The following is a 25824-nucleotide window of genomic DNA, read 5'->3' on the forward strand; positions in this document are numbered from 1 at the left end:
GGCACAGATATACATTATAACTCTTTCCTAAAAACTATGCCTTTTTCCTAAGTTGACAAAGTGAGCAGCAAGGCCTAAAACTTCCTGTGCTACCCTGACATTTTTGAGCCTCATAGGGACCCAAAACCTAACCATCGGTTCCTCTGCTCTTGCTATATATGCCTCCCACCCAGCAGAAAGTGACCCCACTTGGCTCATTCCCCATCAACTGGACTAGCTACACTCCTCAACCTACTGGGTTTTACCTCCTTGCCTGCCCATGAAATTATTCAAACAAGCCAATCACATCCTCCCAAGGAAACCAGACATCACCCCATCTTATTACTACAAAGACTGTATCCCAAAGCTCCTATTTGTTCACTCTGCTCCCAAGTGGCCCTCCTCCCCTAGGCTATGAGTATAAGCGGCTAATTAACTGCTGTCAATCCCATCTGTACAGTGTTGGATGTCATGTGTTTGGCCATCTTCCAAATCCTAGGGTAGGACTTCCTCCCTCACCAACAGGGTGAAGAGAAGGCAAACAAAACAGCAAGCTGTGTCGTTGAGTAGTCACTTTTAAGTGTAACTTACCTAGCTTACCCCTCATATATATAACTTTAACAACAGCATCACTTTCCCTGTTCATCCTGCTAAGTTCTCCTTTGCATAGTATGCACACTAACAGTCTCAGTGGTCTTCTGTTCAAAATCTGAGAGCCACTGTATCATCAGGCTATTCAGGGTATGTGATGGTAGTGACTTCAAGGAGCAAAAGTGCTGAAGGACCACAAGGAGAAGGACCAAAAGAATGGGAGAAAGAAATAGCAGCATCCACAACAGACTCAGGCCAAAATGTGAATGGTCTGCTCCAGTGACAAGCTACCAGCTTCTTTCACTCTGTTGGATGATATCAGAATCTCTTCTAGTTTGACTACTTTGAATAACAATGGAGACACCACATGCCTAATTTCTTGAATTTATTACACAGTGATTGGGTCTGTATTCAGTATAGCTTTCTAAAGTGTTCAGTAAGGCCTGATTTATGATTAAAGGCCTTCTTACAATTAGGATACAGAAACAGACTTCTGCCCTCTGTGGATCCTCTGATGACGAACAAGGCTTGACCTCTGAATGAAGGCTCGTCCACATTCCTCACACTGATAGGGCTTCTCCCCAGTGTGGATCCTCAGGTGCTGAGTAAGGCTGGTGCTCCCTCGGAAAGCTTTCCCACATTCCTTACACATATATGGTTTCTCTCCAGTGTGACTTCTCTGATGTTCCATGAGTCCTGACCTCTGAGTGAAGGCCCTCTCGCACTCATTACATTTGAAGGGTTTCTCTCCAGTATGGATCCTCAGATGTCCAATAAGGTGTGAACTTTGACTAAAGGATTTACCACACTCTTTACATCCATAAGGTCTTTTCCCAGTATGGATCCTCTGATGAAGAACCAGGCCTGTGTTTTGACTGAAGGCTTTCCCACATTCATTACAGTGATAGCGTTTTATTTTATTATGAATTTCCTGGTGTGAAAGAAGGGCTGATTTATAACTGACGGCTTTTCCACATTGATTGCATTTATAAGGTTTCTCTCCAGTGTGAATTCTCCAATGTCGAACAAGCCCTGAGCTCTGAGCAAAGGCCTTTCCACACTCCTTACATTTGTGTCGTTTTACTCTCATGGGGTTGACCTTTTGCTGTTCTGATTTACCCCTATATTGAAAAGTTTCTCCACACTTTGGATCCTGGAAAGCAACCAATGAATTCCTTTCTGCAGAAATCTGCTTTGGAGCAAATTCACCAGTCATACTCCTGGTCTCAGCTCCTGCTGAAAGAGCAAGACGATTATTTAAAGTGCCATATGTCCCACATAAACGTTTGGAAGTAAGATTAGTAATAATAATTGATAACATTATGAGTGCTTATTAATATCAAGGATTATGCTAAATAAGCAAGAACTATCATCCTAATGGTTTTTAATACTCACTGCACCTATGAGTCATAGAGAATAAAAATAAATAAATAAAATACTTTTGGGCCCCAGCCCAGATCTAAAAACTCAGAATGGCAGGAAAGAAATGTAAATTTCCCAAGAGTCTTCAAAGGGTCCCCAAAGAACATACCTTCTAGCATTCATCCCTTGTGTAGTCCAACCCCCTCCCACACAGGATCTAGGCTGGCCTGTGACTTGCTTTACCCAACAGAATATGGTGAAAGTGATGATACGTCAGTTCAAGGATTAAGACTTTAAAAAGATGCTTTTGAGATCCCTGAGTTACCATGTAAGAAGTCCAGTTACCCCGCTAAAGAGATACATGAAGAGTGAGAGAATGATAACCTGAGGCCCATCCATCTCAGAATCTTGCTAAGCCCAGTTTTCTAGCCATCTCCTGCTAAAGTATGAGAAGTGAGTGAAGTATCTTGAGCATCACAGTCCAGGCAAGCCCCCCATAACTACAGCTTAAATTGATATCATGTACAGTAGAAGAACCATCCTGTTTATCCCAGTCAATCCAGAGAACTGTGAGAGATAACATAATGGTTGTTCCTTTTAGCCACTAAGTTTTGGAGTGGTTTGTTACATGGAAATGGGATAGCTAAAACACCAAGTGATCACCCAATATTTGGTGATGCTCACAGCAACATAATGAGCTGGGTAATAGATACAGCAACTGAAACACAGAAATTAAATAATTGGTCTGTGATCACATGACTATTAAGTGATAAAGCTTGGCCTGAAACTCAGGTTTATCTGAATTCAAAGATCATGCTCTTTATTTTTACTATAAAAAGAATAGATACTCATGGTAAAAATTTCAACAGTACAAAAGGTATAAAAGTAAAAAGTCCAAATCCCAATTCATCTTTCTCCATCACCCTGTGTCCTTTTACTTTCCCTAGAAGTAATCACTATAACTTTGTCGCCTACATAATAAGTTTTCTACTTTAATCCAGTGACTATCAATCTCTCAATGTATTTAAAGGAATTTTTTTCCTCCAATATTTTCACACAAGAGCCGAAAGACTTTTACATAAAGACATCCACTGATGCAGTGTTTAAAATAACAAATAGAGGGAATTCCCTGGTGGTCCAGTGGTTACGACTCCATGTTTTCACTGCTGTGGGTGCAGGGTCAATCCCTGGTAGGGGAACTAAGATCCCAGAAGCCACATGGCGCGACCAAATAAATAAATAAATAAACAAATAAATAAAATAACGAAAATACTGGAAACAGCCTAAATGCACATCAGTAGGAGACTATTAAATGAACTATTATACATGTATGCAACAGAAAACTAAATATCAAAAAGAATAAAATAACTCTACTGATAAGAATAACATTATTTCTGCATGTTTTCTCTAGGCCACAAACATTGACTGCAACTGAATGAAGGAACTGAGATTGTGGTACCCACTGATTTAACTAGAATGTAAGTTGCATGAGGGCAGAGATGTTGGCCTTCTTGTTCACCTCTGTATCCCCAATGCTTAGAATACTGCTGGACACATAGTTGTTGTTCAATAAATATTTGGTGCATGAATGAAAAATGTCCTGAATATTCTCATTAGATAAAAAAAAAGCAAAATGCAAAGTGGTGTGTATAATATATATTAAAATGTATCCAGGATTTGTTTTAAGCGGGTATGGTAAGACACGCAGAAATGGAAAGGACTATACGAAGAAATATTTTACACTCGTAGATCCCAAGGAACAGAAGACATAGTCTGCCATGCAGGGCTGCATGGGAAAGCACCACGATCGATCAGGAGGCAGAAGGGAAAGAGGGGAGAGCATGGCCTAGAGCCTTTATTGGAGTTTCCCCAGGAGGGAATGAATAAGGAAGGGTAGGTATGCTGAGTAAGCCTAGGATGGATAATTTGAATACTTTTGGCACACTCTGGGCTATAGGGATGGTCTCTAGTTCTCTGGTATCTGACCCTGGGGTGATTTAGGGCAGGGGGAATACTGGCTTGGTATGTGAAGGCTTGATAAAGGAGATGGTTGGGGGACTGGGCTCCAGATTGGTTGGACTATATATGAAAGGCCCACTTGGCAGGGGAGTCCTTTGCTGTCTCTAGGAATTAGCCAGCCCTGGGAAGGACAGTCTGTCCATGATCAAGGCCCCAAATGCCAGAGCATCAATAATATAAAAAAATTTAAAAATATAGTCAATACATCATGATACCATTTTCCCTAAAAAGTGGGGAGAGGCTTGAATATACAAGAAAAATTTTAGAAGTATATACTAGAGAATGTTAACAGTGGTTAACTCTTCAGAATGGAACTTTTATTTTCATTTTGTATTTTGCTATACTACTTGAATTTTTAAAATATAAGCTACCACTATTGTTCTATAGTAGCTAATTAAAACATATAGTACTAGGGCCCACTGTAGTAAATCTATGGTAGATCTGGGTATCTGTATTGTTAAAATGGTTCCATAATGATTTGGATTCACAGTTAGAATTGTAAACCACTATCATAACCCAATTAAAAAATACCATATAACCCAATGCAAAATTAAATCAACTCTAGATATGCTCACTTTGTACATAACCTTCTGGTGTTAAAATTATTCAGCTATTCTAGATACCACCTTTTTCACCAGAAATACTGCTTCCTAGCAGATGCTATACTCAGTGCTTCCAAAAGATCACAAAAGATTGACATTTTAAAGCTTACCATTCTCTTGCAGAGGAAAATGCTCCCAAGGATCACACTTCAGCTGGATGTTAAGTGACTGATTTGTGAGACTTACAGGTCCTACTTCCTTCCACAGCACTTCTTGTTTGTAATGTGCACTGGCTTGGACCTAAGGACATACAAGAAGAGCTGGCTTCATGAGAGGATCAGCAATAGCTAACTAAACCTCAAAGTTTGATTAAACATAAAATTTCCTATGGGTACAGAAAGCAGAATGATGAAGAAACCAGTGTCTTAATCAGTTCACAAAAGCAGCAGAGCTTTAAAGGGAAAACAGAGGATAATGTGTCAACCCATAAAATAATGGTCATAAAATCCTCTTGCTTACCCATGCCCACTCTCTCTGCTGGTAGACCCTTGGGGTTCTCATAAATGAACAATAGATTACCCTTTTCCCACCTGTTGTCCTTTGTCTCCAAGTTCTGTCTCCAGATTTTCCAGCACAGTCACCACTTCCTCTCCACTCCTTGGATGATACTCCCATACCCTGGCCTGCAGCTCCTCAGGCAGGATGGTCAGGAACTGCTCCAGCACCAGCATCTCCAGGATCTGCTCCTTGCTGTGCATCTCAGGCCGCAGCCACTTTTGGCAGAGCTCCCGGAGCCGGCTCAGAGCCTCTCGAGGTCCAGGGGCCGCCTGGTAATGGAACTGCCTGAAGCACTGGCGGAAAAGTTCCTGATAAGGGTGCACATTCTCTGGTTGGCGAGGCTTCTGCTCCCGAGCATGGTTCTCCTCTTCCTCTACCTTAACGATTCTCAGTCCCTCCTGCTCCTCTCGAGTGTGCACCACAGGAGTCAAGGCTGCGTGTTCTCTCAACTTGGTGGACATCTTAGAGTGCAATGGCTCAGGACAGGATTCACTTGTCTTACATACCAGGAATCAGGAAGAACCTTAGGATCAGAGCACTCCTGTGGGAGAACACACTATTAAAACAGCAGAATAACTACAGCAGTCAAGAACCTGTGTTATTAATAATGAAGACTCACTGCCAAGGTGATGTTCCTGAGTAGCGGAACATTAGTAGGATAATATTTCTGAGATCCGTGAAAATAGATCAGAATTACTGAGAAAGGGCACTTGGCTGCTGATATACACAGAAAAGTGCACATAAATATTAGTATTAGAACTTCTATTGTGAGAAATAAGGCCACATTCTCAGAATTTAAAGACTTTTTAGTTTATAAGAACTACATTACAGAAAGAAAAAAGCACATGAGCCAAGGCTGGGGACCACCGTAGCTCACTTGCCAAGGCTTTCTTTCATGTATACTCATAATCTACCACCCCTTCATAGAACTGTTTCAGCAGGGCAGGATGGGTCTTGGGACACTCCTGTAGAGGGAAAAGGAGGCTTCCTGATCCTTAGCAAGGTAAGGGAAGATGGATCTTGCCACACTTTAGTTAAACTTACTATGACAATATAACACGTGAGCCAAGTCAGTTATTTTTCCAGTAAAACTTTTAACGACATTTAAAGGAATCAAACTACTTATACAGAGGAGTAATACACTACAGCTCCATAAAGTGGTTATAGTGTTCGTTCAGGGAATAAAGGATTAAGCATCTAACCCTCAGCTGAGACATTTCCCTCTCCCACCGCACCTCCCCCGCCCCGCCTCCATCGTGTATGAAAGAATGAGAATTAAGCAAAATCTGGGTGGTTTATGCTATATTATAAAGTAAAAATAACAGCGACAAATCCAAACCGAACAGTACAGACAAATCGTCACTGAGCTCGTTACCAAGCATTGTGTGCACGTGCTGGGGGGAGCACAGGACACGCAAGCCGCAAAGACCCCCTCCCCGTCCCACTTCTGGCCTGTGGGACAACAGGGATGGGGCGTTCTGCAGCTTGGCTGGGGAGAAGCCCGACCGCTCACCCGCAGCTCTGGGGATGACTGGCGCTCCCTGGAGATTAGCTCTGGCAGGTAGTTATGGCAAAATCTTAAACCACCATCCCGCCGGGCCAACCAGGAACCCAAAACGGCCGAGCAAAAGGCGCCCAGAACCACGAGGCCACTTCCGGTGCCCGCCTAGGAATCCGGAGGCGCGGTCCTCTCTATGATCAACCTTACTACTCCTCCGGCTTTACTGCCTTCACCAGGTTCGGCCAGGGCGGGAGGAGCGCTTCATTCTGGCGTTTGGATTTTTATTCCCCTCATTCTCACACTCTGCCTTCTCCTGAGGAAATCTGAGCCAGTCGATAAAGTTCAAATCACCCACAAGGTTGCTGAGACTTGCCACATTCCAGGAGTTAGCTCAGAGCCATTTCTGTAGTGTATTTATTATTGATGAGTGAAAGTTCTTTTTACATTCTGGATATGAGCTCTTTGTTATATGAACACCAGATATCGGCTCCCACTTCCCTTTTTACTCCCAACCGATGTCTTTTTGCTGAAAAATAGTTTTAAAAAACCTAATAGACTTTTTAAAAAATTATTATTTTTTTAAATTTTTTTGCGGTACGCAGGCCTCTCACTGCCGTGGCCTCTCCCGCTGCGTAGCACAGGCTCCGGACGCGCAGGCCCAGGGGGCATGGCTCACAGGCCCAGCCGTTCCGCGGCACGTGGGATCCTCGCGGACCGTGGCACGAACCCGTATTCCCTGCATCGGCAGGCGGACTCTCAACCACTGCGCCACCAGGGAAGCCCTAGATTTTATTTTTAAATAGTAGTTTTAGGTTTACAGAAAAAATGTAGCAGAAAGTATAGACTTCCCACATGGCCCCTCCAAACCCCCTCCCCGGCTACACAAAAACCCTATTATTATTAACATCTTGCATTAGTGTGGTATCTTTGGTTACAATCAGTGAGCCAATATTGATAAAGTATTATTAGCTAAAGTCCATAGTTTATATTAAGGTTAATATAAACTGTGTAATACATTCTATGGCTTTAGAAAACACAATAACATGCATCAACCATTACAAGCATCATACTAAACAGTTTCACGGCCCTAAAAATCCCCTATGCTCCACCCATTCATCATTACCACATTCCAAACCCTATAACCCCCAGCAACCACTGATCCTTTTACTGTCTCCATAGTTTTGCCTGTTCCACAATGTCATGTAGTTGGAACCAGAGTTTGTAGCCTTTTCAGATTGGCCTCTTCACTTAGGAAAAAGCATATAACATTTCTCTATGGATTTTCATAGCATAATAGTTCATTTCTTTTTATTGCTGAGTATTCTATTGTCTGGATGTACCACAGTTTATCCTCTCACTGAAGGAAATCTTTCTTGTTTCCAAGTTTTATTAATTATGAATAAAGCTGCTATGAACATCCTTATGCAGGTTTTGTGTGGACACATGTTTTCGATTCATTTGGATAAATACCAAGGAGTGCAATTGCTGAATCATATGGTAAGAGTATGTTTACTTTTGTAAGAAACTGCTAAATTGTTTTCTGAAGTGGCTATACCATTTTGCATTCCCACAAAGAACGTATGAGAGTTCCTGTTGCTCCACATCTTCATCAGCATTTGGAGTTGTCACTGTTTAACAATTTAGCTATTCTAATAGGTGTGTAGTGGTATCTCCTTGTTTTAATTTGCAATTCCCTAATGACATATGATGTGGAGCATCTATTCATATGGTTATTTACCATCTGTATATCTTCTCTGGTGAGGTGTCTGTGCAGATATTTTGCCCATTTAAAAAACTGAGTTGTTTGTTTTCTTATTGTTGAGTTTTAGGAGTTCTTTGTATATTTCAGATAACAGTCCTTCTTTAAAAAAATTCATTTTATTAAAGGATAGTTGATTTACAATGTTGTGTTTAGTTTCAGGTGTACAGCACAGTGATTCAGTTATATACATATCCATAAAAAAGAATATATATGTGTTCTTTTTTTCTTTTTCTTAACATTTATTTATTTATTTGGCTGCACTGGATCTTAGTTGTGGCACACAGGATCTTTTAGTTGCGGCATGCGGGATCTAGTTCCCTGACCAGGGATTGAACCCGGGGCCCCTGCATTGGAGCATTGAGTCTTAACCACTGGACCACCAGGGAAGTCCCTATATGTTCTTTTTCAGATTCTTTTCCCTTATAGGTTATTACAAAATACTGAGTATAGTTCCCTGTTATACAGTAGGTCTTTGTTGGCTACCTATTTTATATATAGTAGTGTGTATGTGTTAATACCAACCTCCTAATTTATCCCTCCCTCTCCTTCCCTTTTGGTAACCATAAGTTTGTTTTCTATGTCTGTGAGTCTATTTCTGTTATGTAAATACGTTCATTTGTATCTCTCTCTCTCTTTTTTTAGATTCCATATATAAGCAATATCGTATGATATTTTTCTTTCTCTTACTTCACTTAGTATGATAATCTCTAGGTACAACCATGTTGCTGCAAATGGCATTATTTCATTCACTCTTTTTTATGGCTGAGTAATATTCCACTGCATATACATACCACATCTTCTTTATCCATTCCTCTATCAATGTGCATTTAGGTTGCTTCCATGTCTTGGCTATTGTAAAGAGTGCTGCTATGAACATTGGGGTGCATGTATCTTTTCAAATTATAGTTTTCTCCAGATATAGGCGCAGGAGTGGAATTGCAGGATCATATGGTAACTCTATTTTTAGTTTATTAAGGAACTTTCATACTGTTTTCCAAAGTGGCTGTACCAATTTACATTCCCACCAACAGTGTAGGAGGGTTCCTTTTCCTCTACACCATCTCCAGCGTTTATTATTTGTATACTGTTTTAAAATTACCAATCTACCTCTTTATTGTTTATTTATTTATTTATTTAGGCTGAGCCAGGTCTTAATTGTGGCATGCGGATTCTTAGTTGTGGTGTGCATGTGGAATCTAGTTCCCTGACCAGGGATTGAACCCAGGCCCCCTGCATTGGGAGCATGGAGTCCTAACCAGTGGACAACCAGGGAAGTCCCTATTTGTATACTTTTTGATGACAGTCATTCTGACAAGAGTAAGGTGATACCTCATTGTAGTTTTGATTTGAATTTCTCTAATAATTAGTTGATGTTGAACATTTTTTTCATGTGCCTGTTGGCCTGTGTGTCTTCTCTGGAGAAATGTCAATTTAGGTCTTCTGCCCGCTTTTCGATTGGGTTTTTGTTGTTGTTATTGAGTTGTATGAGCTGTTTGTACATTTTGGAAATTAAGCCCTTGTCTGTCACATCATTTGGAAATATTTTCTCCCATTCTGTAGGCTGTCTTTTCATTTTGTTTATGGTTTCCTTTGCTATGCAAAAAAAGCTTATACATTTGGTTAGGTCCCATTTGTTTATTTTTGCTTTTATTTCTATCGCCTTGAGAGACTGACTTAAGAAAACATTGCTACGATTTATGTCAGAGAATGTTTTGTCTAGGTTCTCTTCTAGGAGCTTTACAGCACCATGTCTTATATTTAAGTCTTTAAGCCATTTTGAGTTTATTTTTGTGTATGGTGTGAGGCAGTGTTCTAAATTCAATGATTTACATGTGGCTGTCCAGCTTTCCCAACACCACTTGCTGAAGAGACTGTCTTTTCCCCATTGTATATTCTTGCCTCCTTTGTCAAAGATTAATTGACTGTAGGTGTGTGGGTTTATTTCTGGGCTCTCTATTTGCATTAAGTCTTCCAGTATGATGTTGAATGGAAGTGAGAAGGGATATCTTTGTCCTATTCCTCCTCATCTTAGCAGGAAAGCACCTAGTTTTTTACCATTAAGTATGATGTTAGCTGTAGTTTTGGTAGATTTTTTTTTTGAAGCTACTGCTTATCTTTTATTATTATTATTTATTTATTTATTTTTGGCTGTGTTGGGTCTTCATTGCTTTACGTGGGCTTTCTCTAGTTGCGGTGAGTGGGGGCTACTCTTTGTTGTGGTGCATGGGCTTCTCATTGCAGTGGCTTCTCTTGTTGCGGAGCATGGGCTCTAGACACACCGGCTTCAGTAGTTGTGGCTCGCAGGCTCTAGAGTGCAGGTTCAGTAGTTGTGGGACATGGGCTTAGTTGCTCTGAGGCAAGTGGGATCTTTCCAGACCAGGGCTCGAACCCGTGTCCCTTGCATTGGCAGGCGGATTATTAACCACTGTGCCACCAGGGGAGTCTTTGGTAGATGTTCTTTATCAAGTTGAGGAAGTTCCTCTCCATCCCTAGTTTGCTGAGAATTTTTATTATGAAAGGGTGTTAGATTTTGTCAAATGCTTTTTCTGCATCTATCGACGTGATTATATATTTTTTCTTCTTTAGCCTATTGATGTGATGGATTACATTAACTGATTTTTAAATGGTGAACCAAACTTGCATACCTGGGATAAATCCCACTTGGTCATGTCATATAATTCTTTTTATACATTGTTGGATTCAACTTACTAATATTTTGTTGCAGATTTTTGCATCTATTCATGAAATATATTGGTCTGTAGTTTTCCTTTCAAGTAATGTCTTTGTCAAGTTTTGGTATTGGGGTAATTCTAGCCTTACAGAATGAATTAGGAAGTATTCCCTCTGCTTCTATTATCTGTTAAGAAATAATACTTATAAAATTTCTACTCTAATGTTTGGTAGAATTTACCAGTGAACCCACCTGCACTGGTGCTGTTTTGGAAGATGATTAATTATTGATTCAATTTCTTTAATAGATAAAGGCCAATCAGATGATCTACTTATCCTTGTTGGGGTTTTGGTAGATTGTACCTGTGATTATTGTGATTTATAATAAGAGAAATATATTTGGTCTTTCTCCTCATTCCTGGCACTAGGCTCCTAAAAACCTTGGAATTTCCTCAATGTTGAGATCTTTTATGTTAATGGGGTGACTTTTGGAAAGCACCTAAGGATTGGGGCTTGGTTGTCAGTGGAGCTAACCACGTGTCTAAATTAAATTTTAGGAAGCTCTTATGTATTTAAATATTGTGTCTGGCTTCGTTTTTGTTAATTTCTCCTGCAACCCTAATTACAAATATTTTAGATCTGTATTCTCTGTCTCTTACCCTTTTCCTATATAATCCATCCTTTTTGTCCTTTTTGTGCTTCATTCTAGATATTTTCTTCTCAACTATGTAATTCACTCATTTTTTTCTTCAGCTGTTTCATCTGCTGCTATATGCATCCACAAATTCTTTGTTTTTGAATTTCAGAATTTCCATTTAGTTCTTTTCATTGTTCCCCATTTTTTGTTAAAATTCTTATCTTTCATTTCTGAACATTGTACGTATTATTTTAAAATCTGTGCCCAGTAACTCAAATTCTGAATTACCAGTAGAAATGTTTCTACTCTCAATTGCTTCTGTTGACTTTTCTTTGCATTCTTTGTCTTGTCTTGTGCCTAGTTTAAAAAAAAGTTTCCTCAAAATTGTTTGTAAGGGCTTCCCTGGTGGCGCAGTGGTTGAGAGTCCACCTGCCGATGCAGGGGACACGGGTTCGTGCTCTGGTCTGGGAAGATCCCACATGCCGTGGAGCGGCTGGGCCCGTGAGCCATGGCCGCTGAGCCTGCGCGTCCGGAGCCTGTGCTCCACAATGGGAGAGGCCACAACAGTGAGAGGCCACAACAGTGAGAGGCCCACATACAGCAAAAAAAAAAAAAAAAAAAAAAAAAAAAATTGTTTGTAAAAATAATTTGAGAGCTAATAGACTATTACGTCATTACAGAGAGGATTTCCTGGTACCTGAGGGCATTAGCATTATGGAATCACTTAAATCCAACTGTAGAAATTGGGAAATTCAAAAGCTGAGCAGCAGCCCACTGGGCGAGCCTGTCTGTGTGTGGTTCACCCTTATTTTTAGAGTGTGGTCATCTGGGGTCCCACACACCAAAGGGAAGGAATTTACCAGCACTCTCACCTTGGCAGTCCCCAGAATCCAATTTTGGTGTCTCCAGGCCCAATGTCAGGACCTATGCACTCGGTACACGCCCTTTCTGGGATGATGTTCTTAGGTAGAAGGGAAAAACCTTTCATTTTCCCCTTTATCCACAACATGGTCTGATATGTAGCTTTTAATCACACTGTATTTTATTTTTTTCAGTATTTTTAAAAGTATTTATTTTTGGCTGCACCAGGTCTTAGTTGCAGCATGCAGGATCTTCGTTGTGGCATGTGGGATCTTTTAGTTGCAGCACGTGGGCTTCTTAGTTAAGGCATGCGAACACTTAGGTGTGGCATGTGGGATCTAGTTCCCTGACCAGGGATTGAACCCAGGCCCCCTGCATTGGGAGCACGGAGTCTTATCCTCTGGACTACCAGGTAAGTCCCTAACCACACTGTATTTTTTTTTTTTTTTGCGGTATGCGGGCCTCTCACTGTTGTGGCCTCTCCCGTTGCGGAGCACAGGCTCCGGACACGCAGGCCTAGCGGCCATGGCTCACGGGCTTAGTTGCTCCGCGGCATGTGGGATCTTCCCGGACCAGGGCACGAACCCATGTCTCCTGCATCGGCAGGCGGATTCTCAACCACTGCGCCACCAGGGAAGCCCCACACTGTATGTTAAATAGTAGAATCAGTTTGCTTCAACAGACCCTGAGAAGTCAGGCATTATTCTTGAAGTTGAAGTTTCTTTATTCCTACCTTGGAGATTCACCTCACCCCATCCTCACCAGATGAGAGGGTGCCTGGCTGGTTGGGATATCTGCTGCTCTTAGGAACCCACACAGAAAAGGTGACATCATGATCATGTAAGGCACCAGATAGATCTCTTAGTTCCCAAGGAACAGGAATAATTACCTGCTAGTAAAATTGACATAGTGCATAACCTATGACACAGCAATTTCATTCCTGCATATGTTTTCCAGAAAAACTCCTAAAGGTGTTCAGACCAAGACTGTTTATAAGGAGCTGGTTAAAAGCCTAAATGTATAAAATTGAAAGTAAGGCCACACACAGACCAGTGATCATGATGCACCATGAGATGAGTTTGTAATCAATCCCCACTGAGCGCCCAAGGTCATTTCTTGACCAGGTCTGGGAAGAGGAAAGATCCTATAGCAAACGATTAGAGATCCCTCTTCAGGCTGAATAGATACCAACCCATAAAGAGTCCTTCAAGCAGTCATTCAACAGCATGTGTCAGAAGCCTTCTCTGCGTCAGTCACTATTTTATATATTAGAAACACAAAGATGAATGAGATAAATACGGTCTGTGTTCAGCATATCACATGTACACATGGCCCACCCATATTTCACCATCTTTTTTTTTAAACAACGGATAGGAAATTTTGTGAAATGATTTACCACAGATATTTGCTGCATTTCTCAGATATACTAACACGATAAAAAGGGATCACTAATCATTAGAGAAATGCAAATCAAAACTACAATGAGGTATCACCTCACACGGGTGAGAATGACCATCATAAAAAAATCTACAAACAATAAATAGTGGAGGAGGTGTGGAGAAAAGGGGACCCTCTTGCACTGTTGGTGGGAATGTAAATTGATACAGCCTCTATGGAGAACAGTATGGAGGTTCCTTAAACAACTAAAAATAGAACTACCATAGGACCCCGCAATCCCACTACTGGGCATATACGCTGAGAAAACCATAATTCAAAAAGAGTCATGTACCACAATGTTCACTGCAGCTCTCTTTACAATAGCCAGGACATGGAAGCAACCTAAGTGTCCATTGACAGATGAATTGATAAAGAAATGTGGCACATATATACAATGGAATATTACTCAGCCATAAAAAGAAACAAAACTGAGTTATTTGTAGTGACGTGGATGGATCTAGAGTCTGTCATACAGAGTGAAGTAAGAAGAGAAAAACAAATACAGTATGCTAACACATATATACAGAATCTAAAAAAAAAAAAAAAAAAACGGTTCTGACGAAACTAGGGGCAGGACAGGAATAAAGACGCAGACATAGAGAATGGACTTGAGGACACGGGGAGGTGGAAGGGTAAGCTGGGACGAAGTGAGAGAGTGGCATGGACATATATACACTACCAAATACAAAATAGACAGCTAGTGGGAAGAAGCCGCATAGCACAGGGAGATCAGCTCAGTGCTTTGTGACCACCTAGAGGGGTGGGAAGGGAGGATGGGAGGAAGACAGAGGGAGGGGATATGGGGATATATATATACATATAGCTGACTCACTTTGTTATACAGCAGAAACTAACACACCATTGTAAAGCAGTTATACTCCAATAAAGATGTTTAAAAGAAAAAAAAGTAAAAGGGAGTAAGTCTGGTAGAAGTGTATACCCGTTGCGTCCCAGGAATCAATGTCAAAATCATTCTTAGAAAAAGTATTTAATTAGCATCATGAATTCCAAATAAAAAATAAATGTAATAAATATTTGGATTATCTAAGGTTGTGGTTAGTTTTAAAGACATCCCCCTACTTTCTCTACATTTACTGTAGAAAATGAAAAGCTAACTGTGCCAAAGACAGTTAAATATCCACTGAGATCTGTCACAGGAATCTGTTTTAATTCAGCTTTGCCCAAAGTGACCTGACAAAGACTCTCTGGTAATACTTGTCTAAGTGCATAAAATAATGCCAATTAAAGTGATTTTTTGCAATTGGGTTCTTAGTGATGACATTTGATGTTGAAAAGCTCTGTTATACTTCTACCACATATTTGACTATTGAGGTTCATTTTTGTTGTGTATCCTCTGATGTTTAGTAAGAGATGAGTTCAAGAGATTTTCCTACACCTGTCCCAGTCATAAGGCTTCTCTCCAGTGATGTTTGATAAGATCTGAACTTTTTTTTTCTTTCTTTTTTTCTGGGGTGGCGGGCAGTTAAAGTGTGGAGTCCTACTGGACTGCCAGGGAATTCCTGATAAGATATGAACTTTGACTGAAGGCTTTCCTACATTATTTACCCTTAAAGAGCTTTTCCCCACAAGGAATCTTTGCTACACTTTAAGAGTTGAGCTAACACTGAAAGTGTCCCCACAGTGGTCATACAGACATAGGGTTTTGTTCCAGTATGGATTTTCCAATGTATAAGATTGAGCTTTTAAGTGAAGGCCTTCCCACATTTAATATTTATGGATTTTCTCTCTAGCATGGGTTTCCTGGTAATTAAGTGCTGGCCTCCAAACGAAGGCCTTCCCCCACTCACTACATTCATAATGGTGCTTTCCACTGTGGGTTCTTTGGCGGGTGACCAGACTCGAAACACAATGAATCCTACAGTATTATACTCTTTACACCAATAAGTTTTCTCTTCACTGTGGATTCTCTGATGTTTAGCAAGGCTATCAGAGAACTTAAAGGCTTTGCCACATTCGTGACATAGATAAGGTTCCTGTCCAAAATGAATTTGCTTATGTTCAGTGAGACTTGAGCTCACAAAGAAGGCTTCTGACACTGAAGATATCCCCAAGGATTCTCTGATGTCTAAGGTCACTCCAGTGTGTGAAGGTTTTGCCACATTCTTTATTCTCATGAAACTCTTTTCAGGATGGCTTCTCTGTTGTTTATTGAGACTTGGGATTACACTGAAGGTCGTTCCTGGTTGAGGATCTATAGGGCTTTCTTTAAGTTTGGATGTGCTCGTGCTTGGTCAGGGCTGCTGGTGTGCCAGGGTTTGTCTTATGAGGGAGGGATATTTTTGGTTTAGTGACTTCCACTCACTTTATGAGTGGCTGCTTCTTTTATTACAGTTGAAGTTGGAAATTGTGCACAAGCTGAATGGAGAATTTCCCACTCCCACAGCATCGACAGGACTGAACTTCAGGGTGAATTCTCCGAGGTATCTTAGGCCTTTTTATCGGAGTGATATTCTCCATGGCTTGAGGCAATGTAAGTTGTGCATCCTCAAAGGGGCTCCTCTCCCACTTGGGTAAATTATTCAGAAGTCCATGAACCTGTCCAGTGTGGAGCCCCTGATGATGTTCCCACTTAGTCTTCTGAACATCTCCCTTGTGTGTTAGACTTCTGGAAAACTCTGCTTTGAAACAGACTCCTTATGTAAGGCCAGGAGTCACTATCTGAAAGAACAAGTTGATTATGAAATTAGCATCTTTTCCCCAGAGGCAGAAAGAGGGAGTCAAATGTAACATACATGAGAGTAGCCTACAGAGAGAAACTACATAAAACACAACTCTTTATGTGTGAAAATTCTAAGAATACATACTTGCTTTTCCATTAATTTCTGCTCTTATCTTTAGTAATTTCTTCCTTCTGGTTTCTTGGGTTTATTTTCCTGTGCTTTAAGTTCTCAAAAAGGATGTTTAGGGGCTTCCCTGGTGGCGCAGTGGTTGAGAATCCGCCTGCCGATGCAGGGGACACGGGTTCGTGCCCCGGTCCGGGAAGATCCCACATGCCGCAGAGCGGCTGGGCCCGTGAGCCATGGCCACTGAGCCTGCGCGTCCGGAGCCTGCGCTCTGCAATGGGAGAGGCCACAACAGTGAGAGGCCCGCGTACCACAAAGAAAAAAAAAAAAAAAAAAAAAAGGATGTTTAGAGCATTTTTTTTCACCTTTGCTTCTTTTCTAAATATAGCATCTATACTTTTAAATGAAATAATTTACCCTAAGGAGCTGAAAAAGTACTGGGAACAGAACAGGTCTAAATAAATGGAAGCTACTCATTATTAGTATCATCACTAATGTAAAGCAGGAGAAGTAAAATAGAAAGAAGGGACTGGTGAGGAGACTCATTTGTTCAAGAGTTCCAGTGAATATAACAATATATAAAGTAGCAGATTAAAGAAGAGGTCATCACATAACAAAGCATTTTACTATCTATTTGGAGAGATGATAAAAACCTCAAAGCTGTAACATGTATCAGAGAATATCTAGCCTGTCCCCTTATTTTTAAGGATGTAAAACTGAGGCCCAGCTAGGTGGCATTAGCCTATGTAACAGGATTACTTAGAGGTAAAGATAGGCTGAAACCAAGGGCTCTTGAATTTCACCTTTCAAGATTTTACTAGCATAACACACTGGCCCACTGTGGTAGGTAAACAACCTTCAGATCAAAACTTTCATAATATAGCATAGTGGTTAAGAGAAAACATTGTCAAGTTGAACTTCTGGTTTCAATTCCTGGCTTTACCGTTTCCTAGCTGTCTTTGTTCCTCAATATTTAGCTGTAAAATGGGAATATAGTAGTATGTATCTCATTTCATTATTTTTTATTGAGAAAAATACACATGTAAGGTACTCAGAAAAAGCCCCAGCACAGGAAGCATTCCAAAAATATTGGCCAATATGGTAGATCCACTATCTCAATGGTAAATTATATTACTTTTCTTAGTTATTCACTGTCCTCTTTGTAAGCTTTATTTTTCTCCACCCTATGGATAGTAAGTTTGGTGATTTGACTTGCTTTGACTAACGAAACATAAGTGGAAATGACATATGCTCCTCCTGAATAGATGCTTTAAAAGCCATCATGTGGTCCTACCACTGTTTTTCTTTTGCTATAACAGCAGCATATTCAAGGTAGGAGTATTCTTCTAGCCTGGATCCTAGAGTGGTGAGAATGTGTTGCATTAGTCAGTTAACACAGGCAAAAATGAATGTAACAGCCAAGCCTTTAATCACTTACTGCAATAGCATTAGCAAGAGGCCCAACAACAAAAAAGTGCTGGCTCCTGCAGTGTTTTATTCTTATCCATGCAACAGTGCCAGGCAGGTGTCAGGTGAATCAGCACAGGTGTAGGGACTGTGTCACTGCCAAGACAGCACCAAACAAAAGGCTCCACTCATTTTCTAGACCCGGAGGCCAGGGGAAGAAAGAGGGCAAAGGCTAGGATTGTAAAAGTACTAGTACTGAGTCAGAGTGGAGAAAAGTGTCTTGCCTTATTGAGAGAGAGAATCTTGAAGAGTTACTCGGGCAAGATCCCCAGTAAAAAGGGCCCCAAAAGGAGGTGCCTGGGCTAAGAGTACAGATATACTTAAAAGCATGGCTGGCCAGGCGGTCTGAGTCTTTGATTGCAACTCCCTTCAGAGACTGCATGCGCTGGCTGTGCCTGAAAGCCTTGTGTAGGAGGGTAGCTTTACACCCATGAGGGATAAAGCCTTTGTAACTGCCTATGGTCAGGTCTGAAAAATCATACATATTGAAAACTTCCTTCTCCTCCCCCAGATGCACCATGATTTTCACATGTTATTCCCACTGTACCTTCCTTCATTCCTTTTCATGTGGCTGAAGAACTCATTCTTTCTTCATGATTTCATCCTCCTTCAAAGCTTTTCCAACCTTCTCATAAGTACTTGTTATACTTACAATGCAAAGCATTCAGTATAAATCCAATGGCTTTATCACTGTAATTATTATTTTCTATCTACTCCTTTCTCCCTGTCTGCAAATAGACTGTAAGCCTCTGGAGAGTAGGGTGCTTTTTTCATTTATCTTTATATTCCTAGTACCTGACACAAGGCCCAACCTAAAATAGATAATCATTAATACCTTAATTTGAGCTTATAAGGAATAACCATGTTACATATATCCTGATCTCCTAACACTCAATTTTTCAGTAAATGAAATTTTTTCCAGAATGTCTGTTCCTTCAAAGTTTTCAGAATACTCACCACTTACTGCTTAGGAATCACAGTTGTGCTGGTCTGGGTGGGATATGGCATCACTTCAGTGCTGATCCCAGAAGGGTGTGCTCCACCCACACGACTCTGTCTGCAAACTACCATCCTATGAACAAACCAAGACAGCTGGGCCCAAAGAGGTAAATACTGAAAACAATGGCGATAACAACATAGACAGGGGGTGACAGGGAAGTCTCTCCAGAGCAGAGCAGGGGAAAACCAGAGTGTCCTTCCATTGCCAAAGGCAGGAAAAAGTAGGGCAAAGAATGAACACCTTCAACCCAGCATATCAAAGTCAACTTCCTGGTGCTTCTTTGAGGCCCTTCACTGCCTGTAAGTACGTGCCTTACTTTCTCTAACATGCCTCATGCCCTGAGTGAGGTCCTATCTGAGGTCCTATTTGAGCTGCAGAACCATGACATTCTCTGCCTTCAGGCCCCATGTCCAGGCCTAAAGTTACCTGAGTAGTGTGGTAAGCACCATCTCAATAACAGAGACTTCATGATGTACTTTTTAACATGCGTCGTGACCTCAGTGTTGGAGGGCACAAGTTAGCTTAGAGCTACCTGAAATCCAGTGTGTCTTATAGCTGACTTGCTTGAATTGCTGATGAGAATTCAGGGAAACTGTGCATCCTTTGCAACACAGAATCTTACTCTTAAGTGAATACCACTTCAACTTCCCACAAAGTGTTCCCTCCTACTTGTCCACAGTGTGGACCAGAGCAATCTGCAATTTCTATCAATTTGGTGCTCACCTTGAACCTCGAATTACTAAGTTTCAGGGATCAAAAGGATTTCAGGCCCATAACCCAGGAGTAAGAAATCACTACTAAAATAGAAAAATAATAACAAAGTAATTTTAAAGTCTAAATTTCCTTTGAGTTCATATGTACAGAGAATACAGAGTTTGAGTTTTAGGCCTGGGGATAGTTAGGAAGTTAGGTTATAGTCTGGTGAACAGCTCTACTGGGATTTCCACAGATATAACAAAGACATTTCTCTAACTGAATTCATTAACTTTCTACCACCTCCCAAATCTGAGCTCTCCTGGTTGATTACAGATATCAAATTTCACATAGTCACTCAAATAGATCTTTTTTTTTTTTTTTTTTATTGGAGTATAGTTGCTTTACAATGTTGGGTTAGTTTCTGCTATACAACGAAGTGAATCAGCTACTTGTGTACATATATCCCCTCCTTCCCACCCCCACCCCATCCCACCCATCTAGGTCACCACAGAGCACCAAGCTGAGCTCCCTGCACTATTCAGCAGGTTCCCATTAGCTATGTTTTACACCATGGCAGTGCACATATGTCAATCCCAGTCTCCAAGTTCATCCCCCCCACCCCCGTGTCTACACCTCTGTTCTCTACATCTGCATCTCTATTCTCAAACAGATCATTGAAAGCCATCCTAAGACTAATGCCAACCCTAACTCAACAACAGTTCCCCAAGCTTGTTCCATTCTCATACCTCTGAGTCTTTGCATATGCCACATTACACTTTGAGAAACACTGAATGCAAGGGTCGGAAGCACCTGACACTCTTTGAGAGGTTTTTGGTTTAGGAAACTCAGTTAAATTCTGGGGTTTACTGGATTATTAAGTCCAAAAGGCCTGGGGCTTATAATTAACCTTTAAAAAAATTAATTAATTTATTTTTATGTATTTATTTGGCTGCATTGGGTCTTGGCTGCAGCACATGGGATCTTCATTGCAGCATGCGGGATCTTTAGTTGGGCATTCGAGCTCTTAGTTGCGGCATGTGGGATCTAGTTCCCTGACCAGGGATCGAACCTGGGCCCCCTGCGTTGGGAGTGCGGAGTCTTAGCCAGGCCTGGGGCTTTAACCAAGCAAGAATAACCTTGAAGAGGGAATTCCCTGGAGGTTCAGTGGTTAGGACTCAGCCCCTTCACTGCAGAGGGCCTGAGTTTGATCCCTGGTTGGGGAACTAAGATCCTGCAAGCCACATGGCATGGTCAAAAATAATAATAATAATAACCTTGAAGAATTATCAGTTAGGATTCCTAGCTAAAAAGAGAGAGTATGCCTTCTGGCACAAGGTCACTAACTCATCTAACCATCTCTAAGAGCACAGTAGTACATCAAAACCAAAGAAATCAAGACCAATAGGTTAGTTATTTGCAGATTCAATGAGGACATGTAGTCCCTGTCTCACCAACCAACATTACTTACAATTTCAAATTTTAATGTTTCACCTATAATACTGGTAGCAACAACAAAAACAAAAGGCTTGCACATAAGAAAAGGAAAAGTCATGTTTGAAATACTGAAGTTTGCTCTTACTAAACCATAACAAACTACATTATCGTATAATTTACCTTATGAGTTGTAAAATTGCATTCTCAGAAGTAGATGTGATCTTAGAGACTTAAGTCAATCATTACGATGATGGAGTCCTTTTTCATTGACTTCTCACTTCTTCGATATTCCAAGAAACGAAGTGTCAATTAAAACATTAACTGTTACCATACCCTTCCTTTGGTGACAACTTCTGATATTAAAAAAAAAAAGGCTTTTGTAATATCTTCACCATGTAAGTCACTGATGACACTTTCCTTTGGCGTGTATTTTCTGGTGTTTATTAAGATTAGAGCTCCCACGGAATGCTTTCCCACACTCGTCACACTCGTATGGTTTCTCTCCAGTATGGATTCTCTGATGAAGAATAAGAGTTGAGATCTGGCTGAATGCCTTCCTGCATTCTCCACACTTATAGGGCTTTTCTCCGGAATGAATCCTCTGGTGATTAATAAGGGCTGAGTTCGCATAGAAGGCCTTCCCACACTCCTTACACTCATACGGCTTCTCTCCTGTGTGGATTCTCTGATGTTTGATGAGGTCTGAGCTCACGCTGAAAGCTTTCCCACACTCATCACACTCATAAGGTTTCTCACCAGAGTGGATTCTCTGATGTTTGATGAGGTCTGAGCTCACACTAAATGCTCTGCCACATTCATTACATTCATAGGGTTTCTCTCCATTGTGGATTCTCTGATGTATAATCAGGTGTGCCCTCACACTGAATGCTTTCCTACACTCATTACAAGTATAGGGTTTCTCACCAGTGTGGATTCTTTCATGCACAGTGAGGGTTGAGCGCGCATTGAAGGCTTTTCCACAGTGATCACACTCATAGGGTTTCTCTCCGGTGTGGATTCTCTGATGTCGAACAAGGCTTGAGCTTTGGGCAAATTTCTTTTCACACTCACTGCATTTATACCATCTTTCTTCTTCAGGCTTGTCCTCATGCCTTTCTAACTGGTCCTTATACTGAAAAGCTTTTTCATTCTCAGGAATCTGTAAAGTATCCCTATCATATATGCTGGGGACCTTTGGGTGTGGGTCCATCCTTACAAAAATCTTCCCTTCAGAATTGACACCTTGTTCATACCTTTGGCCTTGATTCCTGAAATAAATAGACCTTTCAAATGTAATTTATTCCCTGATGCTAAAGCAATATGATGTCATAAAGACTAAACCAGGACTCTCAAACATGTTCCACAAACCCAGGACATACCGATCACACGGTGGCCAGATCAAATGTTCTTCTTCAGTCTGTACCACCACAGAACTATTGGAAAGAACACCTGACTCAAATAACTATTTAAGTCTACCCTTTATAAAGGTATTTAAAGCACAAAATCTGGGATATAAGTGAGTCTATAAAATAATAGTTTCTACTTAAGACTTTTATCATACTTAATTAAATTGGGAAACAAGACAGGAGTTGCAGAAATTTGCAGATAGCAGAGCAAATGAAGGCACACAGGAAAAGAGAAGACAAAAAACCAGAAATTCAACTGATAATGAATTAGTTTGGGAAAACTGACAATAACATCATCGTTGTGTTTTACCACTCACACAAGTCCACACTATTTGGGTTGGAAGAGAGACATGGAGATAAAAGAAGCTCTGTCTACTGCTACCTCTACTACTGCTGCAGCTGATGTTGCTATGACAGACAGTATCTTAGCAACAGGGGTGCTTTGTCTTCTCTGGAACTGTGACAGAACAGACCCTTTATCTCTCTTAAAGAAGGGTCCACTCCATCTTTATAATTCAAACCAATGTGTGGATAACTTGTTGGATTGCTCCCACTCTCTTATCCCCTGGGAACAAACTCAATTCTATCTCCAAACTTAATAAAACTTTTGCTTCAAACTCAAATTACACAAATCTCCCTCTGCCTTTTTCCATCTTACAAATTGTTTTATGTCTCAATAGTGATAAGTCAACATCCCCAAACCTCTAACCTCAGCATGATAATGAGAAAAACATCAGTCAAATTTCAATTGAGTAACATTCTACAAAAAACCTGAAAGTACTCCTCAAAACTGTCAAAGTCATCAAAAACAAGGGAAGTCTGAGAAACTGTCACAGCCAAGAGGAGCCTAGACAATTAAATGTAATATGGTATGCTGGATGGGATCCTGGACTAGAAAAAAGAACATTAGGTAAAAATTAAGGAAGCATGAATAAAGTATGGACTTTAATAATAATAGGCAACAGTAACTCAATAGTTGTGATAAGTATTCACTATAATGTAAGATGTTAATAACAGGGGAAACTGGGGACTTCCCTGGTGATCCAGTGGTTAAGAATCCATGCTTTCAATGCAGTGGGCACAGGTTTGATCCCTGGTTGGGGAACTACAATTTTACATGCCACGTGGCGCAGCCAAAAAAAAAAAAAAAGGAAACTGGGTGTGGAGAATATAAGAACTCTCTGTACTATCTTCACAATTTTCTTGCTAACCTAAAATGTCCAGAGATCAGAAACTATTCTAAAAATTTATTTAAAAATTTGTCCATGTTTTTGAATAGGTAACATACAATTCAAAAGTCAAAATGGTCTCAAAAGATATACAAAAAGAAGACTTGTTTCCACCCTGATCCCCCCTCAGCTTGCCACCTCCATAGGTGATCAATTTTATTAGCTTCTTGTGTCTTTCCAATATTTCTTTATACAAACATGTACTTTTTAAGCCTCTGACTTCCTTAATCCAGCCCCACAAATCAGTCACAGGTTTACTTTCACATGAACACTATAACCTCCATGGCTTAGGAACTGTACCATTTCTAAGTGATGCTGTTCTATCAAGTTTCTCTGGACAGTAGCTCCTTGGCAACACTGAAAAAGGCTAACTCAGTGCACAGGTCATATGCAAATGAACCCTTGCCCAGAGTCCAGAAACATGGCTACCATGGAAGCATGTGGTGCAAGTCACTTTGCCCTTAGCAAAACACAGAGAACTCCTAGTCCTACCCGAACTCCTTCTGGTCTGTAGCTTGCTCACACTTGAATTAGCCTTTCCTGTGGCTGCCTCAATGTGCCTTCTTTTCCCTAATATATTCCCCTCACAGCCCCAAACTGCTGATATTGACTTTAGGCAACTACAAAGGATAATAAATACAGTATTTTTTCTGGATAAATTATCTTAAGGCTAAAAAAAGTTACCTTTCTGAACTGTTATCAGATACCTTAAGATTTTTAATTCCAAAGGAAAGCTATCAAGAAGAAAGAGGGACATTTGCTTTCATCATTTAAACAGAAGAAAAAGGTTGGAGGCAGAGAGGAATGCGATATAGATACCAAAATAAAGGAGTTTCCGTGAGTAGAGCATTCAGCTAAACTGGTTTCTTCCTTTGAGGCAAAATGAAAGTATTTCAAGAACATCTAAATAAAATTGCCAAATGTCCGTGAGCTACTAAGGTTATCAGAACAAAGGAGAGGTGAGGGCACACGGCCAAGAGAAAAGAAAGTCTCCTCCACCTCCCCACACCCGCCTGGAAATCGGCCCCGCCAGAAAAGCGAGGAGGGTCACTCCAGCGATTGTCAGTCCTCCGAGCTCCCAGACGCAGTTGGGGAACTCGGGGGAGTCGGCAATGCCAGTGTGGCAACGGCCCAGAGGAGAGGGAGGAGGGAAAGGACAGAAAAAGAAGCCGTGGGAAGAGAGAAAGGAAAAGATAGTAAAAGAGAAGGGAGGAGTGTGCAAAGAAGGCGGGGAAAGGGTCGGGGCGGCAGGGTGAGGGGAAGGAAAGGGTCGGGTCGCAAGGTAGAGAGGCAGGTGTGAGGCAACGAGGTGCAGCGCGTAGTAACCTTCTCTGCTGCTCTTCGCCCTACAGCTCACTCCAAACCCAAGGAGAAAGACGAGAAAGGTCTCACCTGGAAAACCGTGATTTGAAGAACCAACAGGTCGTCTGACGCCCACACTGGCTCTGAGAGGTCGACTTCCGCGGAACCCCGCCCCAGGCACCTGGTGGTCCGCTCTGGGATCCTGGAGGCTTCCCTCTCAGTGGTTCATGAGCTGAGGACCCGAAAGGAGCAAGAGTGGAAAGGATTCTATTTACACAGAAAAAGACATTTTAGGCTTTTTATCTCCTTTAATCCTGCAGGGCAGACGTTACAGTCATCCTCTCATATATAAGAAATCTAAGAAGCAGATAAGTTTTCTGAGGTTGGACAACTAATAGAAGAGCCGAGGTGGAATTTGAACCTAGATCTGTTACAGTCCCAACTCCTTCCATTTGCCTCCCAGCAGAATCAGCGAATGGTATCTCAAGGCTTAGGTCTTAGAAAGTAATCCCTATATTAATTTGTAAATTTAACACTATTCCAATAAAAATACGAACTTTTTAATAA

At 41.0% G+C, this 25824-nt stretch overlaps 2 protein-coding genes across 5 annotated transcripts in view; both read right to left on the reverse strand.

Moving 5' to 3' along the window:
- Positions 1 to 940: 940 nt before the first annotated feature.
- LOC136792024 (zinc finger protein with KRAB and SCAN domains 8-like) lies at positions 941 to 6695 on the reverse strand. The gene is made up of 4 exons (XM_067006618.1): positions 6565 to 6695; positions 5084 to 5592; positions 4664 to 4793; positions 941 to 1806 (listed from the first exon to the last, which is right to left on the reverse strand). Exons 2-4 carry the CDS (start codon positions 5510 to 5512, stop codon positions 1043 to 1045), a joined length of 1323 nt encoding a protein of 440 aa, XP_066862719.1. The 5' UTR covers positions 5513 to 5592; positions 6565 to 6695; the 3' UTR covers positions 941 to 1042.
- An 8201-nt stretch (positions 6696 to 14896) lies between these two features.
- Positions 14897 to 25824, reverse strand: part of ZKSCAN8 (zinc finger with KRAB and SCAN domains 8) — a 33714-nt gene continuing 22786 nt past the window's right edge. For 2 of the 4 annotated variants that reach the window (XM_067006611.1, XM_067006609.1), the window contains exons 9-11: positions 25348 to 25489; positions 19148 to 19262; positions 14935 to 16598 (exon numbers count right to left, since the gene is read on the reverse strand). Coding sequence is in view for 1 of the 4 variants with exons in the window: in XM_067006613.1 (XP_066862714.1) it covers positions 21721 to 22402 (682 nt within the window). In the remaining 3 variants the exon portion in view is untranslated. Of the gene's footprint in view, positions 16599 to 16744; positions 16995 to 19147; positions 19263 to 21500; positions 22403 to 25347; positions 25490 to 25824 lie in introns of all 4 variants that reach the window. The other 2 variants (XM_067006610.1, XM_067006613.1) reach the window with 2 other exon arrangements.

Source organism: Kogia breviceps, chromosome 10 (assembly GCF_026419965.1).
Source record: "Kogia breviceps isolate mKogBre1 chromosome 10, mKogBre1 haplotype 1, whole genome shotgun sequence".
Taxonomy (NCBI): Eukaryota; Metazoa; Chordata; class Mammalia; order Artiodactyla; family Physeteridae; genus Kogia; species Kogia breviceps.